The sequence below is a fragment of the Eulemur rufifrons genome, chromosome 19 (genome assembly GCF_041146395.1).
Source record: "Eulemur rufifrons isolate Redbay chromosome 19, OSU_ERuf_1, whole genome shotgun sequence".
Classification (NCBI taxonomy): domain Eukaryota; kingdom Metazoa; phylum Chordata; class Mammalia; order Primates; family Lemuridae; genus Eulemur; species Eulemur rufifrons.
The window spans coordinates 48249834-48275957 of NC_091001.1; the positions used below are offsets into that span (position 1 = coordinate 48249834).

Genomic DNA, 26124 nt, shown 5'->3' on the forward strand with positions numbered 1-26124 from the left:
TGCTGATTGAGGCAGATTTTATAATCCTAGGACTCCTTCCACAAAAGAAAGAAGTTGCAGGGAGATCAGATTTACTCTGCCAAAGACGAGCATTTCTGTCCCTGCACTGTGTCCCCTAAGTCTGCAGAGGCCCCTGGGAATGTGGCTAACACACACACACACACACACACACACACACACGCACACGCATGCTCACATAGAAATTCTGGCCTGTTAACCCAACCATTTTAACTGCCAGGCCTATGGTAAACATGCTGTGACTGTACCTCTCAGGGTTCAGAGGTGACTTCAATTATCTGATGAGGCCAACATGCCAACCTTTCCTGCCACTCCCCATATCCAGATGAAGCCAGTTGAGTTGATAATGCAGCCTCTCCATGTCTTTTATGAATCTCTCCACTTTGCTCCCAGAAGCCCCTAACATTTGAAAAACACTGTCTCAAAAAACTCCTTTATGCAATAGGAAACCATTTCATTCCACTTGTCAGCCCATGGCTATATTCATTTTCTATTGTTGTCATAATATAATTACCACAAACCTAGTGGCTTAAAACAACACCCATGTATTATCTGGCAGTTCTGTCCCTAGGAAGTCTAGGTGGGTTCAATTGCTCCCTCTGCTGGTTTTCACAAGGCCAAAACCAAGGGTTAGGCCAGCCAGGTTCTCATGTGGAGGATCTGGGAAGAATCCATTTCCAGGCTCATCCACGTGGTTGGCAGAGCTAAGTCCTATATGGTTGTAGGACTGAGGTCCCTTTTTCCTTGCTGGCTGTCACCTGAGGGTCATTCTCGACCCTAAAATCTGCTGGCATCTCCTGGCTCATAGCCCTGTCCATCTTCAAAGCCAGCAATGGTGACTTAAGTCCTTATGCTTCTGCTCCCCACTACACAGACACATACACACACACACACACACACACACACACACGACACCCTTCAGCACCCACGGCCAGACAGTGCCATCTTTGCTTTATCATTCATGCACTACAATGAAAATTGGTGGATTTTATTTATGAACAGTTAAGGAAATTTTTTATTTTTTAAATTGTTATTCATTTATGAAAAGCGTAAGGAAAAAGAATATAAGTCCCCACTGTCCCATAGCCTCTTTCCTCAGAGGAAACTACCATTAAAGCTTTCTTTTTTATATCTTTCCATACAAGCATAGTATAACATATGTATATACATTGCTCCATTTTTAATTATAAAATCTAAAACATATTCAAAAATGTGCACAAACAAAATGTATCAAGCAAACATCTGCATAACCACCATCCAGGTCAAAAATCCTGCTGGCTCCAGAAGCCCCTCTTCCTCCCCTTCCAGAAAGTACCTCTCCCTTCCCCCCTTAGGCCATAATACTCTGGCCTTAAAAATAATCCCATTCTTGTTTTTCTTTATAGTTTTACCCAAGCACATACTTTTAAACACTATAGTTTCCTTTTTTTTTTTGTTTTTGAAATGCATATAAATGGAACCATACAGAATGGATTCTCGTGTGTCTGACTTCTTTTGATCAGCATCAATGTGTGTGAGACTCATTCATGTTGTTGTATATATGAAGAGTTTGTTCCTTCAGAATGCCATTGTATGGATATTTCACAATTTATCCATTGTCCTACTGATGGATATTTGGGCTGTTATCAGTTTTGACCTACTACTAATTACCTTCCTTTGTGTCCAGCTTTATTGAGATATAATTAAAGTACACTCCTAGGTACACATTTAAAGTGTACAACTTTATCAGTTCTGACACATGTATACACCCATGAAACCATCACAGCAGTCAAGGTAATGAAACATGTCCATCACCTCCAAAAGTTTCTTTGTGCCTCTTTGGATAAATGGATGAAGTTAGTCTGAAAGGAAGAAATAAAGAAAGGAAATCTGGATGCTTGGAAGGAGCCCTTACAAGCTTCTACTCATCATTTTGGATGCACCCTCTGAATACCCTTTAAAATAGATATTACAGAGACAGTGCATGCATCAGCTGACTCTAAGGGCCCATTCTTGTGCCTGAGCAGACTACTGACTCTGGAAGCCTGACTGGTTGTAGAGAAACGACAGGTATGCCCTAGTTTGTGTCCTGGATAGAAGCTCCTGAAAGCACCATTATGGACAAATAAAAATAGATCAGATTGTGAGGACTGACTTTTTAAAAATAAAAATTGTATATATTTAAGGCATACAACATGATATGTTGACAAACGTATACATAGTAAAATCTTAATGGGAATATAAATTAGTAAAACCATTACATAAAACAGTATAGAGAGTTCTCAAGAAAATTAAAAATAAAACTACAAAATGATCCAGCAATCCCTCTTCTCAATATATTCCCAAAAGAAATGGAAATCAGTACCTCAAAGAGATATCTGCACTCCCCTGTTCACTGCAGCACTATTCGCACTAGCCAAGATATGAAATCAACCTAAGGACTGATTTGAATCTCTCCTTGGTGTTGCTGATCAGAGCTGAGAATGTACTCCTGACTACATGGCCACCACCGTTTCAGTCACACTTCAAAGTGTGACACAAAGGAGAGGTCAGTAGTTTCTCAGGGAGTCAGCAGACCTCATCCCAGATGCCCATGACCAGTTTCTTAAGTTCCTGGGCTGCAAGAGAGGCTCAGCCTTCACCTAGACCTCTGCTCTCAAAACTTAATCCCTACATCACCCTCTCTCCCTCACACCGATCTTCTGTTCTCCTTCACATAGCTTCCCATGCCCCAGCACCACCCCTGCATGGGTCCTCTCCTGTGGGAAGCTCCAAAGTCACTGGCAACTTCCATATCTGACTTTTAGGGTTGATAAGACCTTGGATCCAGAGTCCTTAGAATCGGGGTTCATATAAGCTCACTCTGAGCCCTCACCTGGCTGTGAGCCTTCACCCTCTTGCCTTGCCCACCCTCACACCTGTCAGCCTCCATCCCAGAGTGACTCAAATGACCCTGGCTTCCTCTGTGCCCTCACTTGGATTCTAGCTTCTGTTGCTGGGTGTCCTGGTACCTGACCCTACCACCCCACTGCCCAGCTACCTCATGTAACAGGACTGGGTACGCTGCTCTCATCTCTCAGAATTTTATTTTCTAGTCCAATCCTTCATATTTTGGGATTCCTGCTTCCTCCTCAGTACCACTGATTCCCACCAGCCCTGCCTTGTCCACACAACCAACCAAAATCTATACTAACTTCAATTGTGCTCTAACAGCTTCTTGTTTGCTAGTATATTTGAGGGGGAAGGGAAGTTCTCTTTCTTTTGTTTCATTTTTTTCAGGCCCGTTTTTTTAAAAAGCACAGAGACAATGAGTAATGATCACATATAATTCCACCAGGAAATAGCCATTAACAGCAAGGTGATATACTTCCTGCCAGTCTTTCTCCTGTGTTTAGATATTTTTTTTTTCCTTTTTTATTATTAACCTAAGTTTCCCCAGGCACACCGACCAGTGTGTAAATTCAGAGTAGTGACATTTACCCATATTTTATTGTCTCTCACCCTATGGGCCACTGCATTACTTCATATTCCCTACAAATTGCCCTTCAACTATGTCTGCAGCTCAATCACCAAGTCAGGCCGGCCGCTGTGTGGCAATGCCGGGCACCACCATTCCGGCAGGCACCAGCCTCTTCCCCAGGGTATCTGATGCAGCCCCGAGATGCTGTTCACTCTGCACTGCCACCAGGGGCTGCAGGATGTGGCCATCTCTGCCAGGAGTGTGAGGCAGGGCTGTGTCCCCTGGCACCCTGGAGGCCCCGAAGTAGCAAGGGTTCTATGCTGAAATGAGGAGAAGGCTTCATACCACTCTGGCTTCTCAGTCTGTTAGGCCGTGTAAATCAACACGTCCCAAAGCTTTTGCTGAAGATCTCCTTCAGTGGTACTGGAAGACATCCCGTTCAGGGGACTTGGACAAGAGTCCCTGGGCGCCATGCTGCGGGCAGAGCTCACTGTCAGTTTCCAGAATTGCCCTGCACCCTGCCCCGCCTGGAAAGCTGGGGCCCTGCTGCCAAGCCCAGCTCCAAGCTGTTTACTTCTTCCCCTAGGACGAAGTCTCTCCCACCTGCTGCTCAGGTAGCCTCTGGATAGCATCCCCAACCAGTAGGCAAGGCCACCCAGCCTGGTAGAACCACAGTCTCAGTCCACGTTCTTTGATTCAGTGGATATCAAGTGAATGCTACTCTGCGCCTGCTCTGCTATGCACTAAGGGTACAAAAGTGAGTAAAAATGAACATGGGACCTGCCCTCATGGAACTTACATTCTAGTGGGAGAGAAGACAACAATCAAATCATAAATAAGTATAAACAGTAAGAAAGAGCAGTTTCCAAAATGCTGTAAAGCCCAGGTGCTCTGTGCTGCCAGAAATAACAGGAGGCTTTTATTTTACCTGCATGCAATGAAGGAGCACCTTCCTCAACAGGTGTGTGGCCCCTAGGAGTGCCGAGAGACTGAACCCTCGGAGTTTAGCAGCCCAGAAAGGAAGGCTGCAGCCAAGTCCTAGAAGGGCAAGGGTGGGGAAAAGGGTGGGGGGAAAGGACTTGGGTCTCCAGCTGGCTCCAGGGCTTCACCTTGTGGTCCCCAGGGGAATTGCATTTCCTGGCCATCTTGCTTTTGGGGTGTGGGGTTGGAGACAGAGGTTCCACCCTGCGAGGTCCGCTTCCTGAGCAGAAGTAAAGTGTGTCCCTTCCTGGCTGGAATACGTAACAGCCAGGGTAAGACCCCCCTGGAGCTCTCTTTCCCCCTGGCATGGTGACTGGCAATGTTCAGGATGGGAGCTGTATGTCAGCCTGCGCCCTGGGGTGACGGTGATGGGCAGAGCCCCTGGCCACCCACGATGGGCCTGAGCTTGGGCATGGGACGAACCTTTGTGGTCCTAAGCCACTACACTTTGGGGTTTAGTGGTCATAATTTCCTGGAGATGGAGCCTCCTGGTGGCTGAAAACATGCATTTGTTGTGTTTTCTTAGCCAGACAGACAACCAGCTTGGTGAGAGCAGGGCTGCTGCCCGTTGTGTCACTGTACCCTGTGCCCGCAACACTGCTGGGCACAGAGCCAGGGCCCTCACATTCAATGACTTGACCCCATCTCCTCAGGAAAACCACTTGTCCCTGCAGGAATGGCAGCTGGCACCCTCCCGGTCAGAATCAGCCTCTCGGCCCTGGGTGCAGCCCTTACTCCCTCCCTGTCCTGAGGCAGCTCAACTACCCAGGCGCCTACTGGGCCTTTCCTCCTCCTTCCTCAGCCTCCACATCTCCCCTCCACACTTTGTGCCTGTTCCAGGCACAGCCACCATCATTTTCCTGGGGACACCACGTGAAGCCTCTTCCTGCAGGGGGAGACCAAGACAAGAGGCCTGATGCTCGGCTTCCTGCAGAAATGAGGGCTCTTATCTCTTTAGGCCTGAGCAATCGGAGGCTAGGCCAGAAAGGCAGAAGGGAACAGAAACCAACAATGGGCAGAAGTTCACTCCAGCTACAAGCTCCAGGTGCAGCTCCAGGTGTAGGCAGCGACAACAGACAGGTGCAACTTTAGGGACATTTAAAAGATTCACAATTCCATAAACAAAAAGTGGTATCTACATACAGTCTCAAAAAGAAAGGAAAGTCAGAATTTCATGTATATCAACATGGATGAAGCTCAAGGACATCACACTAAGTGAAACAAGCCAGTCACAAAAAGACAAATACTGTATGAGTCCACTTATATGAGGTACCTAGAGTAGTCAAAAATAGAGATAGAAAGTAGAATGGTGGTTGTCAGGGGCTGGGGAGAATGGGGAGTTGGTGTTTAATGGGTACAGAGTTTCTGTTTGGGAAGATGAAAAGCATTCCGGAGATGGGTGGTGGCAATGGGTGCACGTCAGCGTGGATGTACTTAATGCCACTGAAGGTACACTTGGAAATGGTGAGGATGATAAATTTTGTGTTATGTGTATCTTACTACAATTGAAAAAAGAAAGATTCACAATTCCAGGGAGAAGAAAGGCACTCTCTCCTACACTGCTCACAGGAGGCAAGGTCAACCCAACATGCCGGAAGCGTCACTGGCAGTGTGCATGAGAAGTTATATATGCTGACCTTCTCAGCAATTGGATTGAGCCTACCTAGAAGCACTGACAGAAGTCCACAAACAAACATAGAAGCATTTTCTTTGAGGCATTGTTCCTCATACTGAACACTTGAAAATAATCCATCAACCGGGAAATAGCTAAGTAAATTATGGTATAGCTCAGAAAATGAAACATTATGTAGTCATAAAAAGGAATTAAAGCTATATGTTCTTTTTTTTTTTTTTTTTTTGAGACAGAGTCTCACTCTGTTGCTCAGGCTAGAGTGAGTGCTGTGGCGTCAGCCTAGCTCACAGCAACCTCAAACTCCTGGGCTCAAGCGATCCTCCTGTCTCAGCCTCCTGAGTAGCTGGGACTACAGGCATGCGCCACCATGCCCGGCTAATTTTTTCTATATATATTTTTAGCTGTCCATATAATTTCTTTCTATTTTTAGTAGAGATGGGGTCTCGCTCTTGCTCAGGCTGGTCTCGAACTCCTGAGCTCAAATGATCCGCCCATCTCGGCCTCCCAGAGTGCTAGGATTACAGGCGTGAGCCACCGCGCCCGGCCAAAGCTATATGTTCTAACTTAGAAAGATGTTCAAGATGGCCGGGCGCGGTGGCTCAAGCCTGTAATCCTAGCACTCTGGGAGGCTGAGGCGGGAGGATCGCTTGAGTCCAGGAGTTGGAGATTTCAGTGGACTATGATGATGTCACTGCACTCTAGTCAGGGTGACAGAGACTCTGTCTCAAAATTTTAAAAGGTGAGCTCATGCCAGAACTCTGGGAAGGGAGAGTCGCTGTCTGATCTAGCTGGTCTGTGGGACTCTGAGGGAAAGCTCACACCACGTAGACATTGTTCTGCCACCGTGGGTAAAGGAGACCCCAACAAGCTGAGGGGCAAAATGTCCTCATATGCCTTCTTCGTACAGACCTGCCGGGAAGAGCACAAGATGAAACATCTGGACTCTTCCGTCAATTTCGCTGAATTCTCCAAGAAATATTCAGAGAGATGGAAGACCATGTCTGCAAAGGAAAAAGTGACAAAGCTCGCTATCATAGGGAAATAAAAAATTATGTTCCTCCCAAAGGTGATAAGAAAGGATAGAAAAAAGATCCCAATGCTCCTAAAAGGCCACCATCTGCCTTCTTCCTGTTTTGCTCTGAACGTTGCCCAGGGATCAAAAGTGAACACCCAGGCCTAACCATTGGGGACACTGCAAAAAAATTGGGTGAAATGTGGTCTGAACAGTCAGCCAAAGATAAACAACCATACGAACAGAAAGCAGATAAGCTAAAGGAGAAATAAGAAAAGGATATTGCTGCATACCGTGCCAAGGGCTAAAGGGAAGCAGGAAAGAAGGGCCCTCCCAGGCCAACAGGCTCAAAGAAGAAGAGTGAACCAGAAGATGAGGAGGGAGAGGAGGAGGAGAGGAAGATGAATATTATGAGGAAGAGGAAGATGAAAATGAGGAGGAGGAAGATGAAGAATAAATGGCTATCCTGTAATGATGCATATGGAGTGTGTATGCTCAGGCAATTGTTTTGCTAAGAACGTGAATTCAAGTGCAGCTCAATATTCGCTCAGTATAAAAACTGTATAGATTTTTTGTATAGCTGATAAGATTCTTTGTAGACAGAATACTTTTTAAAAAAAAAGCAGATTGTAGCTTTCTGAGGGGCTACTATTAATATTAATACATTATAATTAGATTTTAAAGTTTCTGATGTTGAATGCTTCTCTGTTTTTCAGGGCTCATGTGATGATATTAAACCCAACTGGTCTCCATATTTTAATATCAACTCCACCATGTAATCTAACCCAATCCCAGGAGCGATGGTTCCTCTTACTCACAGATTCTGGACATTGGAAGGAGACATCTTTGGAGGGCCATTCTGCCTGATGCACATATAAATGTCCATATATGTAACATACATGATGAAATATGCACAGGAAAAAGGCTGGGAGAGAACACAGCAAAAAGTTATCTGGGGCTCTCCCTCAAGTTGGGATTACAGGAGACTTTTCTCAACTTCCCACTTTTGTATGTGGATTTCTCATGCTGACTACAGTAGAAGGTTATCAGTCTTCCTCTCAGTATCCACTCCCTTCCTTGCATGTCAGTGTCAAGACTTTGCTTTGAGGGCACTGTCCCTTTTCTCAGCCATTTACAGGGATGAACCCTGTCTGGTGTCAGCCAATCAGCACATCCCATTGCATTGGCACAGTGACTGGTTCAGGGATGGTTACATTACCCAATTTGAGTGTGTGGACCCAGGAGAGGCTGTGGCTGAGGCTTCAGTTGTGGCCTCCAAGCCAAATGGACACACAACCTGGCAGTGCTGAGAGCTGTCACAAAGGACAGATGATGCAATGGGGGCAAGAAAGGGGGGAGATGGTGGTCAGAAACTGGGAGGCCTCCTTGGAGGATGTGGAATTTAATCTACATAGAAAGGATGGAAAGGACAAATTTACTTACTTACTTCCCTTCTTTCTTCCTTCCTTCTTTCCTTTTTTCTCCCTTCTTTCTTTCCTTCCTTCCTTTTTTTATTTTTTTTCCTTCCTTTCTTTCTTCTTTCTGCCTTCCTTTTGCTTTTGGTTAAGATGGCTTGGGCTGCACATAACAGAGTATCTGACCATTATTGTATCAAAAGAAAAAGAAGGGCTTAGGATTGGTTAAATCAGCATCTTGGCCCTGTCAGGGCTCCAAGCTGCTTCTCTTGTCTACGCTTCTTGGGGCAGGATGGCTGCTATCACTCCAACACCACAGCTTTGCATGGGAATATCCAAAAGGAAAAAGGTCCCCATCTGCCCCTTCTATCCAGGACAGAAACATTCCCCAGGGTGTCCTTCATGCTCCCCCAGCAGACTTCCGTCTGGTCTGGTTGACCAGAACATGAACACAGGCCCACCCAACATCATTACTGGCAAAGGGGATAATGATCATTGTGTGTCCCCAGGGCTGGGACACAGAATCAGCTCTCCAAACACCTGAAACCTGGGCAAAATTTGGGTCCCATTAGCAAGGAAGAAAGAGGGAATGGCAGTTGGTTAGTTAGGCAGCCGCTGTGTTCCCAGCACTGAGCAAGACAGGCACATTTCCTCCGTGCAGGGAGTGTCCAGTTGGGCATGGAGGGAAAGGGCATTCCTGGCAGGGAGGACAGTAGATGAGCTTTTGTCAGGGCCCTGAGGGAAGGGACCCCTGACAGATACTGATAGGACAGTCTTGATGCTGAAGCCACCTGTCACCCACTTTGTACACTTTCCCAGAGCCTGTGCTGCACCGAGATACAAAACCTAGATCTTCCTCAGGGCCTCTGCTGTGGTCACATCCTTTGGTCACAGAACTCACACACAGCAACAGTGACTCAAACTGTGCTTGCCTTGTACAGTGTCCAATTTGAGTTTGGAAAGTAGGGGCTTATGTCCCAGTGTGGGGAAGGGGAAATAAGGACGAACAGGAAATGTGGTGGCAGCTGTATTAGTTTCCCAGGGCTGCCAGAACAAATGACCACAAATTGGGTGGCTAAAAACAACAGAAATGAGTTCTCTAACTGTTCTGGAGGCCAGGAGTCTGAAAGCACCATGTGGACAGGGCCATGCTCCCTCTGCAGGCTCCAGGGAAGAGTCCGTCTCTGCCTCTTCCACCTTCCAGTGGCTCCCAGAAATCCTTGGTGCTCCTTGGTGCTCCTTGTCTTACAGCTGCATCACTCCAGTCTCTGCCTGTGTGGTCACATGGCACTCTGTCTGTGTCCAAATTTCCCTTTCTTGTAAGGACACCAGTCACTGGGTCAGGGCCCACCCTAATGACTGCATCTTAACTTGATTACACCTGCAAAGGCTCATTTCCAATAATGTAACAGAAGTAAGGTCCTGAAAAAGGGCAAAATGTGCTACAAGTTGTCTCTTTTAGCCACCCTTCCACGTTTTTGGGGAATTAAAACCTGCATTCCTGCCCAGGGCCAGTAATCAGAGGGACAAAGGAATGTTCTTTGTTTTAAACCACAGGAGATGGCTCAACAGAGTTGGCCGGGCAAAGGGTATGAGGACACCTTCACAGGAGATAAGGCCAACCATGACCACCAACCATGGTTAAACAGCAATAGCCCGAAGTTGAAAACTTTATTTAAAAGCTCTGCATTTCTGCTTAATGGGAGGATGATGGGCCTTAAAGAGGAGAGTCTGCCATCCTCCTCATTTGCCAGCAAATTAATAAACTTCTCTTTCTTTTTCCTCAAACCGCTTTGTCCTCATTCTTTGTTCAACCACAGGGACAAGTACCAAACTTTAGGTAACAATAAGGTCACATTCACAGAAGCCAAGGGTTAGGACCTCAACGTATCTTTTGGAGGAAAAAATTCAATCTGCAACAGCAGGATAAAGAAGAGGGGAATGGGGGTGTGAGAAAGGTCAACATCAACACCACCAAATTCTCCTGTTGGCTGCTCTCAACAGAGTCCAGCCGACCCCGGGGAGACAGAGGGAGGAAAAAAAAATAATCCCGATACCCATAGATGTTCAGTGTCAGAGCCATTCTGGGAGCAGGAGATTTGGGGTGGGCCATTACTCCCTCCTAAGCTCCCCACCATCCTGAGCCCTCTGTTTGTGAAGTGGGGCCTCAGTTATCTCCTTCATCACACGAGGACAAAATGCCCCCTGCACCGCCCCTGCACACTCCGTTCCAGGCCTGTGTGTGAGCTGTTCCCTCTGCCTGGACTCTTTCGCATCAGTCCCAGCCCCCCAGGTGACCAGGCCAATCCCTGCTGAGCTGTCCCATCCTCCCCAGAGTCTCCTCCTGCCCCTCCAAGGCCTGAGTGGGTTTTTTGAGGGGAAAAAGTCTCAAACTACATTTTTCCTCTGCTCTCACACTGTTACCAAAAGTTTGATACCTGTCCCCAAGGCCGAATCAATGAGAATGAAGAATGAGGACAAGTGGTTTGAGGAAAAGGAAAGAGAAGTTTATTAATTTGTCAGCAAATAGGGAGGGCAGTGGACTAGCGTCTCAGAGACTGCCATCCTGGCTTTAGGCAGAAATACGGGGCTTTTTGAAAGGGGGATTTTCAGCCATTGGGCTTGGGTCTACGTGACCAGCATCACATGTTTAACTATAATTGGTGGTTTGGGTCACCCTTATCTCCAGTGACAGCAGTCTGTGACCCTTGTCCAGACAATTCTTTTAAGCTATCTCCTGTGATTTAAGACACTAGAAAACAAACAGCAAAGAACATTTTCCTGTCCCTTTGATTACTGGTCTGGGAGAAGGAGTGCAGGGTTTTAATTCCCCAAAAGGGTGGGGATTTTAGAGAGAGAACTCGTAAAACATTTCCTTGTCCTTTTTCCAAACTGTACCTCTGTTATTACATCACCACCACAGTCATCCACACAGAAGACTTCCGTGACCAAATGTGGGGGTTTTTCCCCACACGCCAAGAGGCAGACACCAGCTATGTTACTGAAAGTTTGGTACTTTTCCCCCTTTGGCACTTGTTCCCAAGGCCGAATCAGTGAGAATAAAGAACTAGGATGAGTGGCTTGTGGAAAAGGAAAGAGAAGGTTATTACTTTGCTGGCAAATGAGAAGGGTGGCAGATTAGTATCTTAAAAGACCACTGTCCTGCCTTTAAGCAGAAATACAGGGCTTTTTAAGGGGGGTTTTGAGAGGTTAGGCTTGGGTCTATGTGACCAGAATCACATGTCGTGGCCTTGGGCTATTGTTACTCATTTATAGTTGGTGGGTTTGGTCGACCTTATCTCTGGTGAAGATGATCTGGCTGTTGAGCCATCTTCTGTGGTTTAAGATACTATTAATAGAAAAAGAAGAGCAAAGAACATTTTCCTGCCCCTTTGATTATTGGCCCAGGGCAGGAATGCAGGTTTTAATTCCCAAAAAGGGTGGGGGTTTTAATGAGACAAGTGGTAAAACATTTTGCCCTTTTTCAGATCTTTACCTCTGTTACAGCTGGGCATCCTCTAACTCAACTCTGACACTATCTACCTGGACGCTAGTCAAAAGTCCAGGCCTCTGGAACTTCTGACCAACCAGCTTCAAGTTGGGGTTCCAACAATCCCCTCTTTGTGTTCGATTAATTTGCTAAAGCTGCTCACAGAACTCAGGGAAACATGTTTATCAGTTTAGTATAAAGGATTTTACAAAGGATACAGATGAAGAAATGCATAGGGCAAGGTATGGGGGAAGGGGCACGGAGGTTCCACCCTCCAGGAACCTCCACGTGTTCAGCTGCCCAGAAGCTCCCTGAACCCAGTCCTCTTGGGTTTTTGATGGAGGCGTCATTACAGAGGCATGTTTGATTACACTATTAGCCATTGATGATCAACTTGACCTTCACCTCTTCTCCCCTCCCCAAAGTTGGGCCTTCTAATCATGCATTGGTCTTTCCTGTGACCAGTCCCACCCTGAAGCTATCAGTCTACATTAGCATACAAAATAATAGCACTTTGGACATTCAAAGGATTTTAGAAGTTTCACACCAGGAAACAGAATAAAGACGAAATATGTATTTCACAATATCACAATGGTGCCCCACTCTGATGACTAGTCCTTCCCCCCACCCTACAGATTTTTTTTTTTTTTTTTTTTTTTTTTTTTTTTTGAGACAGAGTCTCACTCTGTTGCCCAGGCTAGAGTGAGTGCCGTGGCGTCAGCCTAGCTCACAGCAACCTCAAACTCCTGGGCTCAAGCGATCCTACTGCCTCAGCCTCCCGAGTAGCTGGGACTACAGGCATGCACCACCATGCCCGGCTAATTTTTTGTATATATATTTTTAGCTGTCCATATAATTTCTTTCTATTTTTAGTAGAGATGGGGTCTCGCTCTTGCTCAGGCTGGTCTCGAACTCCTGAGCTCAAACGATCCGCCCACCTCGGCCTCCCAGAGAGCTAGGATTACAGGCGTGAGCCACCGCGCCCGGCCTACCCTACAGATTTTAAGTCCACCAGGGCAGTGACCACTGTTGTCCCAACTCCCAGCTTTTTAACCATTTTTTTGCCAAAGGAATAAATGAGTGAAAGCTCTTTATAAATTCTAAGTTTCCTTGCCAAGTGCCCTACCTCCCTTCCCCATCCCATGGAGAAATTCCCTCTTTTGAAAGCAAGCAAGATGGCTGTGCTCAGCGGCAATATTGCAGCCAAGGAGCTTTATCCCTGGTGCAATTATTGCTCACGGAAAGAAAGCAAGACAGAAAAAAGCGACTGTGCTAGGAAAGGCTACGTGAGGCCTCCTGGGTGCATTGGCCTGTGTTTCCCAGGGGTTCCACCCTAAAAACAGAAACAACATTCAAATACACTCAAATATAACAAGTGGGGGTGGCAGAGGGGAGGAAACTCATGGGCCCTGAAGCTCAGCCCGGAGCAGCGTCAGGGAAGTGCAGCTCGAACTGTAACAAAAGGACTAAAAGAGGTCCCACTTCACTGCATTTCTCAAAGGATATAAAGGAGATTTTAATATAAATCCTGTAACAACAGTTCCCTGATCCCCTTTTGTCCCACCCAGCCTTAGTTCTCTCAAGTTCCACATTCTCCACAGTCAGAAAGAAAAACAAGATTCTCCTCCACTCCCAACTTGACTTGTCTCTCCCCACCCCCACCCCCTACACCCCATCCCCCTTTTTTAATTGTGGTAAAGTATACAAATATACATAAGGTAATATTTACCAACCTAACCACTTTAAGTGCACAATCCAGTAACATTAGGTACACTCACGCTGTTGTGTAACCATCACTGCTGTCCGTCTCCAGAACTTTTTTTTTAGAGCAGAATCCCGCTATGTTGCCCAGGCTGAACTTGAACTTCTGGGCTCAAGCCATCCTCCTGCCTTAGCCTTAGGAGTCACTGGGACTACCTCTGTGAGCCACCACCCCCAGCTCAGAACTTTCATCATCCCAGATAGAAACTCTACACCCATTAAACAATTATTCCCACTCCCTTCTCTCCGGCCCCTGGTAACCTTTAATCTACTTTCTATCTCTGTGAGCTTGACTCCTCTGGGCACCTCGTATAAGTGGAGTCATAGAATATTTGTTCATGTGTGACTGGCTTATTTCACTGAGTATCATGTTTTCAAGATTCATCCATGTGGTAGCATGTGTCAGAATTTCCTCTCTTTTTAAGACTGAATATGGCCGGGCGCGGTGGCTCACGCCTGTAATCCTAGCACTCTGGGAGGCCGAGGTGGGCGGATCGTTTGAGCTCAGGAGTTCGAGACCAGCCTGAGCAAGAGCGAGACCCCACCTCTACTAAAAATAGAAAGAAATTATATGGACAGCTAAAAATATATATAGAAAAAAATTAGCCGGGCATGGTGGCGCATGCCTGTAGTCCCAGCTACTCGGGAGGCTGAGACAGGAGGATCGCTTGAGCTCAGGAGTTTGAGGTTGCTGTGAGCAAGGCTGATGCCACGGCACTCACTCTAGCCTGGGCAACAGAGTGAGACTCTGTCTCAAAAAAAAAAAAAAAAAAAAAAAAAGACTGAATATTCCCTTGCATGTATATCCCGTGTTTGGGTCACCCATTCATCTGCTGATGGACACAAGTTGTTTCTACTTTTTGGTTATTGTGAAGAATGCTGCTATGAACACGGACATGAAAATGTCTCTTCCAGTCCTTGTTTTCATTTCTCTTGGATATTTACACAACTAGTAGTGGAACTGCTGGGTCTTAAGGGAATCTGATGTCCAATCATTTGAGAAATTGTTTTGCACAAACTGCTTTCCACATGGGTTTTACTGTTTCCAATGACGGCACCGTTTTACATTCTCAGCAGCAAAGCATTAGGGTTCCAAATTCTCCACATCCTCTCTAATGCTTTCTATTTTCTGTTTTTTCATAACAGCCATCCTAGGAGGTGTGAAGTGTGGTTTGAATTTGCTCCAGGCCACTTTGCACTGAGTGGTCCAGGATCCTCTTTGTGATGCACCATTAACTGGACGTTGACTCTTCACCCCCACAAGCAGCTGCCTCGCGCTCATCTCCAATTCAACAATCCAACTGGCTCAGCCAAGTCTATCATTGATTCCCTTTGGGTCTGGTGTCTCCCCCTGGCCCAAACAGCTCTGGCCAGGGGGATGGAAGGAGGTGGTCTGTGGGACTTCCCTTTGCAGGAATGGGGTGAGTTGCTTTCTAGGCAGGGTTATTGGGGGTGGGAGGGAGCAGACTTCGGCAGTGTGGACCTGTGTAGACCCGAAGTCAAAATGTCAGGCAGGATGCATGTCTTCTGTGTTTGGTCACAAGGAACCAGCCCTCAGAAATGTCATACCAAGAGGGGACCCATCTCCTGTAAATAAACTCAAGTTGATCAAGCTCCCAGGCCCTGAAGTAGCTATCTGAATGCTCTTGTTTTTTTCTTCAGGGTGTTTTTTTACTCATTTACAATGAGAAATAGATGGGCCAGGAGGACAGCACCTGCATGGGCAGACCCGTGTGGGCTCTCCCTGCAGTCACGCCCCACGGGAAGCCCAGTTGTGATCAGACTGTATGGTGAGGGTGGCATTGCAGCAAGGGGACCCAGGAGGGGACTGCCCATCCCAGGGACCAGGAGCCAGGACACCCTCACCCCTGCAGGGCCAGGGAAGTCCTGTCACAGCTGGCTTTTTGTGTTTCTTTTATTTGTGGTCTTGGATGGCAGCTCTCAACAGGCTGGAAATACCAATCCACCTTTGAGGAGCTGATAGAAGAGCCACTATCTAGAAAAACCCCACATAAACACTTAGTTTTGCGTTCAGTGTTATGGTTATGAGACGGTGCTCGGTGTCCACCAACACCATTTCCCTTTCCTCCCGGGCACGCAGGAACATCGAGTTTCCCAGCCTTCCCCGGGCTTAACTGAGGCATGTGATTGGACTGAGAGGGCAGAAATAATGGACAGCACTCCCAGGCCTGGTTCCTAAGACCTCCCTTGTCATCTTCCTTTCTCTCTCTGTCCCCTGCAGGCCAAATGCAAAGGACTCAGAGGAGGACTCCCAGCCCTCCAAGCAAGCAGAGGGAGGAGCCTGAGCCCCTGAATGACTGGGTGGAACGGGCTCTCCCCACCCAAAGCCAACCTGCTTTTTTGGCACTGTGGTCCTAATACAAAAGAAACCTGTATGTGTGAAGCCACGGAGGCCGGAGGGTTGGACTACTCTGACCAGTGCTCCCCTGGAGGCGGCCATCGGCAAATCCTCACTCTCCTGCTCAGCCTGTCCTGGTTGTATCCAAACCAGACACCACTCTGCTTACTTATGTAACACTCGCTAAATTACCAGCATGTTCCTGTCCCACCTATGCAAGTCACTGGGTCCTCAGCCTTCACTAATGCATTTTCACACACTCTTGGCGGACGCCAATGATGGCAGCTGTGTTTGTTGTACTGATGAGTGCTTGAGGCCAATAGAAGCTACGAGAATCCTTGGGTAACCTTGAGTGTCTCACTTAACTATCTCATGTACAACTCTTTTTATCACGGGACTCATTCCTGCCCTGCCCACCCCATGAGCACTGGAGTAGAGAGGCCTTCGAGCCTCACTAGGGAGAGGGCTCCCGCGGTAATCAGGAAAATCCATCACTAGCGCTGGGATGGCGGCAGTAAGCGAATGCTCTGCTCCCTCTACCTGGGGCACCCTCTGTCCCCCATCAGCCTATGAGCTTTTCCTCCCGTGTGCCCTGCCCTGTGGCATCTGGATTAAGAGCCTCTGCGACTGCAGACTTTCTTTCTGCTGCACCATAAGCTGTGCCCCAGCCCTTGTCCTGGAGGGGCCCCCAGGGGACACAGGCAGTATCCACAGGATGGGGCTGTCTGAAAGGCACTCTGGGGCCACAGAAATCTCAGCCCCCACATCCTTGTCTCAGACTCTCGGGGCATTTTGTTCACTCTTTGTTTCATATAAATGCTCTTCTGACTAATGCCAATCATGTGTTCATAGAACCGGAGGATTTTTCTAGGGAAAAAGGTAAAGAGGAGGTGGGACGTAGGTGGCCCTGGAGGGTCCTGGGTTTGCCCTTCCGGCACTTGCTCTAGGTCAAGAGCCAGGCGGGAAGCTCTTAACAGCATTGCCCAAGAGTGGAGGAGGCCGGAGGACTGGGTGCGGGAGGGGGTCACCCGCCTCAGCTCCCCTCCCACAGCCCAGAGAGATGGGGACCAGGTATCGATGCCCTAAAGCCCCATGGGTGGAGGAAGCTGTAGGAGTTAGGGCAGGGGGCAAGGGGAGCAGGAATGGCCATCAGCCAGGACAGGGGCAGGGCGGGCAGGAGTGTCCCTGCTGGGAAGAGGCAGGATCAAAGCCGATGGAGGGCTCTCCGGGGCAAAGGCAAACACAGAGTCCCTGCTGTTCCACCAGAGCCCTGCCCCCGGGCTCCACCCCCAGCTATAAAGGCCCCTACCCCAAGCAGGTACCCAGGCTTCCGAGGTGTCATGGCCAAGTCACACCTGCTGCTGTGGCTGCTGCTGCCCACATTCTATGGCCTGGGCACTGGTGAGTCCCCCAGCCTCCCTGTCACAGGCAGCCCTGCCACTTACAGAGCACCCACTCTGTGCCAGGTGTTACCCCAAGTCCATACATGATCCTCATCTTAAAGACAAGGCAGCCGGGGCTCAGAGAGGCTTCAGGGCTTGTCCAAGGTCACGTAGGCGGTGGGTACTGGAAACAGGGGGAACCAGAGCTGCCTGACTCCAGCATCTCTAATGGCCGTGCACTCCCAGGATAATTGGGTTTAGAGGTTAGGTGGAGTCAGGATGCCCGGTGTGTAGCCTGGATTCTGGCTAAGGTTGCTCTGGCCCCAAACTGCAGCTGTCTGGGCTGCCCCATCCCTGGCCTGTGCCCAGGGCCCCGAGTTTTGGTGCCAAAGCCTGGAGCAAGCGTTGCAGTGCAGAGCCCTGGGGCACTGCCTGCAGGAGGTCTGGGGACACGTGGGAGCCGTGAGTACCACCAAGGGTGAATGGCAACTGGGGGCCTGGGTTGGAGGGTGCTGGGTGGGCTCTGGATGAGCCTGAGGGGATTGGAGCTCCCATGTGGAGGGATGGGGTGAGATGAGATGGGATAAGGTGGGGGGGATGGGGTAGTGTCCTGGCAGCCCCTGCCTGAGAGAGCCTGCCACTGGAGCTGAGAGCATGCCCCGCCTCATGTGACCCCACCTTGGGGCCCCTCCCCAGGACGACCTGTGCCAAGAGTGCGAGGACATCGTCCACATCCTCACTAAGATGACCAAGGAGGCCATTTTCCAGGTGATGAGGCCCTGATGCTGGGTGAAGCTTGGGGTCCAAGAGATGAGGGACAGAGCAGGGGAGGGGTGAGCCCCCTGAAGGGGCTTCTTGCCGGCTGAGGGTGAGGCCTGGCTTTGCTGGGGACCCCAGGTTCCTCCAGGGCCTGAGCTCAGCAGCACAGCCAGAGACAGTCTTTCCTGGGGGGCTGAGGGGCCTACATGTGCCCAGGGGCCTATTTGACTCCTCAGCACTCTGAATGCCGGTGCCCAGGGAGAGGGGCCGGCCTGCCCTGGTGGTGGCCCTGCGTCCAGGGACTCTGGCAGGGGTAGATCACAGAGAAGCCAGGCTGACAGCCCCATCTCTACCTTCCCAGAACAAAACTCGGAAGTTTCTGGAACAGGAGTGTGACGTCCTCCCCTTGAAGCTGCTGGTGCCCCAGTGCCGCCATGTGCTCGATGTCTACTTCCCCCTGGTCATCGACTACTTCCAGAGCCAGATCGTGAGCCAAGAGCTTGCCCTTGCCTGACTCCCCACGCAGGCCCCAAGCCCACGGCACCCAGAGTGACCCCCACAGGGCACCCCAGTCCTACACACACACACACAAACACACAGCACCCCAGCCCTACACACACACACACACACAGCACCCCAGCCCTACACACACACAAACACACACAGCACCCCAGCCCTACACACACACAAACACACAGCACCCCAGCCCTACACACACACAAACACACAGCACCCCAGCCCTACACACACACAAACACACACAGCACCCCAGCCCTACACACACACACACACACACACACACACAGCACCCAGCCCTACACACACACACACACACACACAGCACCCCAGCCCTACACACACACAAACACACACAGCACCCCAGCCCTACACACACACAAACACACACAGCACCCCAGCCCTACACACACACACACACACACACAGCACCCAGCCCTACACACACACACACACACACACACACAGCACCCCAGCCCTACACACACACATGCACACACACACACAGCACCCCAGCCCTACACACACACACACACACACACACACACAGCACCCCAGCCCTACACACACACGCACACACAAACACACAGCACCCCAACTGGCCACACATGTACACACCCTGCCCACAATGGGCCCAGGAAACTAAGTGCCCTTCGGCCAGGCACCAGGATCGGAGCCCCACCTGCTCGGGTGCACACGGTGGGCCTGCACACTCTCACACACACATGCTTACATGCTTATCCATTCTCATAAACATATATGCTCACCTTCATTCACACATTTTCCCGGCCACCTGCCCCCTAATCCCACACAACCCCATCTCCGCCTTTTGTCCCCCCATGGAGCTCTAAACCACAGCATCCCCACCTGCTCTTCGCCTCCCATTCTAGTGGCCCCGGGCCCTGAGCCCTTGGGCCAGCCTGAGCAGGGCTGGGGCTCCTGCCCAGAACCTAACACCCACACCCTGCACTGTGCCCTAGAACCCAAAGGCCATCTGTGAGCACCTGAGCTTGTGCACACCCAGGCAGCCGGAGCCAAAACAGGAGCTGGGGACACCGGAGGGGGAGCTGGGGACACTGGAGCAGGAGCTGGGGACACTGGAGCAGGAGCTGGGGATGCCAGACCCTCTGCTGAGCCAGCTGGTCCTCCCCGTGCTGCCTGGGGCCCTCCGGGCGAGGCCGGGGCCTCACACACAGGTGAGGGAGGCGCCGACAGCCAGGTGGTGGGATCCCTCACAGGCCCTGGGAAGGGCCTAAGGCAGGAGGGAGAGAAAGGGAGGAGGCAGGGGAGGCAGAGCCTCGAGGACGCTTCTCCCAGCGCCCAGCCAGGCCTCCACCCCACTCTCCCCCCAGGATCTCTCCGAGCAGTTCCCCATCCCTCTCCCCTTCTGCTGGCTCTGCAAGACTCTGATCAAGCGGGTCCAAGCCGTGATTCCCAAGGTGAGGCGTCCAGGGCCACATGGAGCTTGCAGCATCCCCAGCAGCTCCAGTCCCCCCAGCTCACACCCCTGTCGGGCCCAGCTGGCTGCCAGGAGTTGGGAGGGGAGCCGCTGTGCATCACCCCACACAAGGGACCCCGAGGCCCAGGCTCAGGCCTGCTGGTGCCAGGCCGAGAGTTCATTCAACAAACATTAAGCCCCTGCTATATGGCAGGCACTGTGCCAGGTGCCAGAGTACAAAAATGGGTGACAGCCAGCCTTGTCCTCCGGCAGCTCACCATCTGAGGGAGAAGAATCCTCAGCTGTCTCTGTAAGAAATATGCTTTAATTTTTCAAAAGGAGAATTTCCACAGATAGACTCCCCATCCCTGCCTGTGTCGAACTTGGCATCTTGCAGACCTGTGGTGGCCATCACCCGATGCCCCACCAGCCCAGGGACACCCTGTCCTCAAACGGGGCCCAAATGAGGAGACGCCCTGCCCCCCCCCCTTCCGAATGGGATCGTGCAGGCCACGGGGCACCCAGGGCTCACGGGGGCACCAAGGCCCCTGCCTGCCCCAGGCCTGCACGTAGTTGGGAGTCTCCAGGTGGCCGTGAGCACGGAGCAGAGGATTCACACGGGATGAGGGGACGGCCAGGTGGAGAGGTATTAGGCTGCTGGGTCAGGCAGGGTCTCTGAGGAGGTGACGATCAAGCTGAGACCAAGAGGACAACAAAGCCCTGACGGCCACGGCCTCCATCCAGAGTGAGCTCCGCAGGCTTGAAGGGGGAGCCAGTGCGCTGCCCGGCCGAGGGACAGCGGGCTTTCCAAGCCCAGTTAAGAAACATCGGGCTTTATTCTGAATGCAGTCGACGGAGATTGCAGGGTTTGGGCAGCGGGGAGATCACTCTCCTGCTGTTTGACAAATGGAGGGGCGGGTGGGAGGCAAGCATGAAAGCAGGACATCCATGAGGAGATTCCTCAGAAACCGCAGTGATGGGCACTGGAGGCAGGGACAGAGCTCAGGGAGGTGCTGGGGACACTTTGGGGAGGTGGGCTGGCCAGCACCTGGGGACGGATGGGCCTGGGGAGTGAGGACAAGGAGGAATCAGCAATGACACCTACAGACTGCGGCTGCAGCTGGCTCTCTGGTAAGGGCGGCAGCGGAGACCGGGCAACTTGAGAAGAAACAGGTTCAAGCAGAAAAACAGAGATCTCTCCTGGCCCTGCGGAGTTCCGGGTGTCTGGGGGCCGTGCAGGAGGAGAGGGGAGTCAGCAGGTGGCTGAAAGCCAAGCCTTGAGGGAAGGTCCATCTGGCGATCTCAGAGAGTCTCTGGCTTGTGGGCCAGATTGAAACCCAAGGGACAGAGAGTGGGCAGGGTGGGAAGGAGTCCGCAAAGGGACTCACAGCCAAGGAGCCTGGGGAGGAGCAGCCAGCGAGGTGGGAACCACGGAAACCAAGGGAAGACAGGGAGGAGAGCATTTCGAGGAGGAGGGCGTTCACCTGGGCCCAGAGATCAAGCCAGGCAAGACATGATGCATGGGTTTGGCCAGAGAGAGGTAGTGGTGACCTTGACAGCGGTTTTGGAGGAGCGGTAGGGGCAGAAGCCCCAGTGGAGATTGGGAGGGGGAAGTAGAGCAGCAAGTACTGACATGTCAAGAAGTTTCTCAGGGAAGGTGAGCAGAGGGGGTGGGGTGGGTCAGTGAGGGCAGGAGAGAGGACAGTGCAGGAGTGAAGCCCTAGTGGGGCGGGCAGGCCCAGCCTACAATCGGTGCAGTGCCCCCACTGGGCATATCACACAAGGAGAAGTACACTCACTTCCCTGGCCCTGCTCTTACCTCCCCCTCCCAGCACTGGGGCCAGCTGGGGCCACAGGAGGAGCAGGGTGGCCTGGCGCATGTGTGAAGGGGTGATGGGGTGAAGGAAAGAGCCGTGAGCTGGCTACCTCTCTCCTGGCCTTTCAGCTCGGAGGCTATGTCTGGACGCAGGGTGTGGTGGGGAAACTGCTGGCTTCCCCAGGGACCTGGGCCAAGCACAGTGGCTCACACCCGTAATCCTAGCACTCTGGGAGGCTGAGGCAGGAGGATCGCTTGAGCTCAGGAGTTTGAGGTTGCTGTGAGCTAGACTGACGCCACGGTACTCTAGCCCAGGCACCAGAGTGAGACTGTCTCAAAATAAATAAATAAATAAATAAAAATAAAACCAGGGACATGTTGTGGGAGTCAGATAGGAGTCAGATAGGAGCTGACCCACCTGTGGGAAAGTGGAGCAAGCCCTGGGTCAGGAGGGAGAAGACGCAACTTCCGGTCCTAGCTCTGGCCAGGCTGCCATGTGGCCTTGGTGAGGCCCACCTTTCTGGGCTAGCCATGCTTCCAGCCAGTGTGCAGCCTTTGGAGACCCAGGCCCATGGCCGGCTCCTGCACTCAGTGACTCCGGGTGAGTCCCCCTAGTCCCCTGGCCTCTCTGATCCTCAGTGTCCTAGTCCATAAACAGCCTTACTCTCCCTCCTAGAAGGGAATGAGGGAATTTATACGGCTTTGCCGAGGGAAGGTCCCATGCTGCCCTCTCTCTGCCCTTGCCCCAGGGTGTGCTGGCCGTGGCTGTGGCCCAGGTATGCCACGTGGTACCCCTGGTGGTGGGCGGCATCTGCCAGTGCCTGGCCGAGCGCTACACTGTCATCCTCCTGGACGCGCTGCTGGGCCGTGTGGTGCCCCAGCTGGTCTGCGGCCTCGTCCTCCGGTGCTCCAGCGAGGACAGCGCTGGTCCAGGTAAGCCTGCTGCCCTCACCTTGGCCCACTGCCCACTCTCCTCCTCCCCCTGCCCTGGCCCTGCACGACAGGAGCCAAACTCGCCTGCAGGGCAGCCCTGACTGTTTTCTCTATAGCCCTCGCCGCTCTGGGGTCCCTGCCAGGAGAATGGCTGCCGCAAGACTCTGAGTGCCGCCTCTGCATGTCTGTGGCCACCCAGGCCAGGAACAGCAGCGAGCAGGCCATGCCACAGGCAATGCGCCAGGCCTGCCTCGGCTCCTGGCTGGACAGGCAGAAGGTGCGGAGCGGGAACAGAGGGACTTGTGGTCTATTCATGGTGGAGGGCTGAGCCCAGGAGAGGCTTTGCAGCCAGAGACACAGGGTGGCCGGACTGAAGCCCAGACAGGCAAAAAGCACATGGGTCAGACGACGGCGGGACTATAACTTAAGGCAAGACCTGCTAAGGGTCAGAGGTCGCCTCTGGAGCTGTGGGTTCCAGAGGACCAGCAGGTCCCCCTCAAGGGCTGAATAAGCCCCCGCCGAGTCCCACAGGCCTGGGTATGACCAGGAGGTGAATAATGCCAGGGCTGCCTGGAGCCACGGCAGGGCCTGGCCTCCCTGGGGTCTTGGTCCTTTTCCTGCCCCCTCCCTCTTCAAGGTGTGACTCACTCGGGACAGACCCACCTGCAAAGGGACAAGACCTGAAGGTCCCAGGACCCCTGCCAATACTCAGAGTCAGTGACAGGAAATTCCCTTCCTAAAGCAAGACGGTGTGCTGAGGCCAGCCGGCCAACACTGTCCCGGGGGCAGCTTTCTGCACGGTCCTCCCTGCTCACATCAGATCTCAAGGACCAGATGAACTTTAAGATTCCTTCTAGAACTGAAATTTAGGGGGAGGGGAGGTGGTGGCTAGGATTCTACCCCTCTGATGGAGTTTTAAGACCCTCCATCTCCAGCGTACTGGCTTTTCTGCGGGAAGTCTTCCATGCCAACCGGCTCCGGCTTGTTAAAGGTTTTACTTGCAGCCCAGGGGCTGAGGGCGGGACCTAGACACGAGTCAGGAGGGGGCGCTGAGTGATCCAGAGAGGTGGAGAGGCCAGGACTGCTGTAACGGGCCTGGTCCACCCCAAGCCGTGTCTGTCTTTCCTCAGTGCGAGCAATTTGTGGAGCAGCACACGCCCCAGCTGCTGGCCCTGGCGTCCAGGGGACAGGACGCCCACGCCACCTGCCAGGTACACCCAGCCCTCCCAGCTCGTCCTGGGACTTCCCTTGGCTCCCAGAGCCCCCACCCTCTTTGCGCCATGATGACGGGAGGCCCGGCCGCCCTGGGTCGGGGCAGCTCTAGGTGGGCGGCCCAGACGGGGAGGGCCCTCACTGTTTCCGCGTACAAAAGGCAGTCTGAGGGGCTGAGGGGAAGTCATAACAGAAAGGAAGAGGAAGAGGATGGGAAGGGAGGGACGGCCTAAGGTGTGTAGTTTGATTGCTCTATGGGATGGTGCTGTGATCACGGCCAGTGTGTGCGTGGGGGGTGGGGGTTACAAAGTGTTCTGGGGCAAACATCCCACCTCCTCAGGCTCTAAACCCCCAAGGCCTGGGGCCTCAGGGGTCTATGAGGTCACCCCAAGAGTGCCCACTAGGCAGCAAGTGGGGTGAGAGCTGCCCCTTCCCGGAGGAGCCCCCAGGTCCCCCTCAGAGCTGGGAATGGTGAGCTGAGGGTGACTCTGGCCCAATGCTGTCCCTGTGCAGGCCCTGGGGGCGTGTGCAACCTCATCCAGCCCTCTCCAGTGTCTCTTCAGCCCCCACTTCTAAGGAGAACTCAGCCGTCCAGGTGAGTCCAGGCCCCAACTGGGGGGAAGGGGGCAAGTCATGACCCAACAGGGCGGGAGGCCCTCTGTTCCCAAGCAGGAAGAGGTGGCCGCTCCTGTGGCTGTTGCAGCCTCCCTCCATGGACAGCTTTCTGAGTGTCTCTGGCGGCACCGTCAGGAAAGCACCTCTTCTGGGACCCTGAGCACTCCCCTCTCAGCATCCCTGTCACCCTGAGTGCCAGGCCTGACTCCCAGCTCCCCTCGCCCTGTCCCAGCCCTCGGCCTCACAGCTTACCCTCGGGACTCCCTGACAGTCAGGATTTGACACCGAAGCTAACCGTTGCTGGAGCTCAGGGGAAATCACACTTTGCTGCCCAAAGCTTCTCCCGCTCAGATGCCAGGAACTCCACCGTCATCAGACTCCAACCCCCTGAGACATGTTTCTCTCCCTGACTGTCATTTTCTAAGTCAGAGGTGGCACCTCAGGATGGAGGGGTGGGTCAGATGCAGCCTCTGTGACCAGGTACCTGGGGGCCGGGAAACGCCCCTGAGAGGGAAGGACACAGCAACAGTGGGCGTGAAGTGACCTTAAGAGCAAACTTGGTCCACTGTTACAATTCTGCTCAGCGCCAGCCCCTAACATGACAGCCGTGTATTCATTTGTTCGCTCTTTTTAAAAAAATTTAGCAGGTGCCATGGCCAGGCCACATCTAGGGGCAAGGGCTACAGCTGGAGCTCACACACAGGTCACCTCTTCCATCTGAGGGGCAGGGAGCCCAGCCCTGCTCCTGAAACTCTGAGTCACAAGCCCCTGTGGGGCACAGTGGGGAGGGGCTACTCCCCCAACTCAGACCTGTCCCATGGGAGCCAGTTTAATGTGCCCCTCCCCCAACAATGACAGCTGGGGACACTCAGGACCCAGGAGTTGCTTTTCCCCAGCTCCCAGAGCTCCCAGCCATCCCCGTTGAAACAGGAAGACCACTGGGTTGGCATGGGAGGCCTGGGCTCTGGTCCCCACCCTGCCATCAACTGGCCATGGGTCCCCGGGCAAAATGCACGCACAGCCCCTCTCTGGCCCTCTTTCTCCTCAGCTGCAAAGGAGGAGCCAAGTGTGATGGGCTCTGGGACCTCTTGACCCCCACCAGCTGCCCACACTGGAAAGAAACCTTATGACCCACCCTCGCCCTCCCACCCCTTTCCTCAGGATCACCTGTACTGGTGGACCACGAGCCCCAACGTGTGCCTCAGCCCCGTGTCGGCCTTGTCTGCCCCAGCTCCAGCCACAGTCCGACACCAGAGCCACTCCCGAGGCTGCAAGGGCAGCATCCTCTGGGGCCACTTGGGGCCAGCCTCCATGCCCACCGTGGCCACACCCAGTCCCGCTGGCA

The 26124-nt window shown here is 52.0% G+C and overlaps 1 protein-coding gene and 1 pseudogene across 1 annotated transcript; both read left to right on the forward strand.

Annotated features, from left to right (window-relative positions):
• The first annotated feature begins 5833 nt into the window (after positions 1–5833).
• On the forward strand, positions 5834–7540 carry LOC138399461 (high mobility group protein B2 pseudogene; annotated as a pseudogene).
• A 9908-nt stretch (positions 7541–17448) lies between these two features.
• SFTPB (surfactant protein B) lies at positions 17449–24740 on the forward strand. The gene is made up of 10 exons (XM_069494775.1): positions 17449–17509; positions 17825–17952; positions 18187–18258; positions 18611–18736; positions 19746–19961; positions 20118–20204; positions 22769–22952; positions 23069–23229; positions 24083–24163; positions 24678–24740. Exons 1-10 carry the CDS (start codon positions 17449–17451, stop codon positions 24738–24740), a joined length of 1179 nt encoding a protein of 392 aa, XP_069350876.1.
• The last annotated feature ends 1384 nt before the right edge of the window (positions 24741–26124 follow it).

Excerpts from the sequence above, each read along its gene's own strand:
- SFTPB (XM_069494775.1), top strand. The coding sequence starts at position 17,449 with ATGGCCAAGTCACACCTGCTGCTGTGGCTGCTGCTGCCCACATTCTAT. Across the intron at positions 18,737-19,745 it reads ACTACTTCCAGAGCCAGATC|AACCCAAAGGCCATCTGTGA; the intron begins GTGAGCCAAGAG and ends ACTGTGCCCTAG. Across the intron at positions 19,962-20,117 it reads GGCCGGGGCCTCACACACAG|GATCTCTCCGAGCAGTTCCC; the intron begins GTGAGGGAGGCG and ends CTCTCCCCCCAG.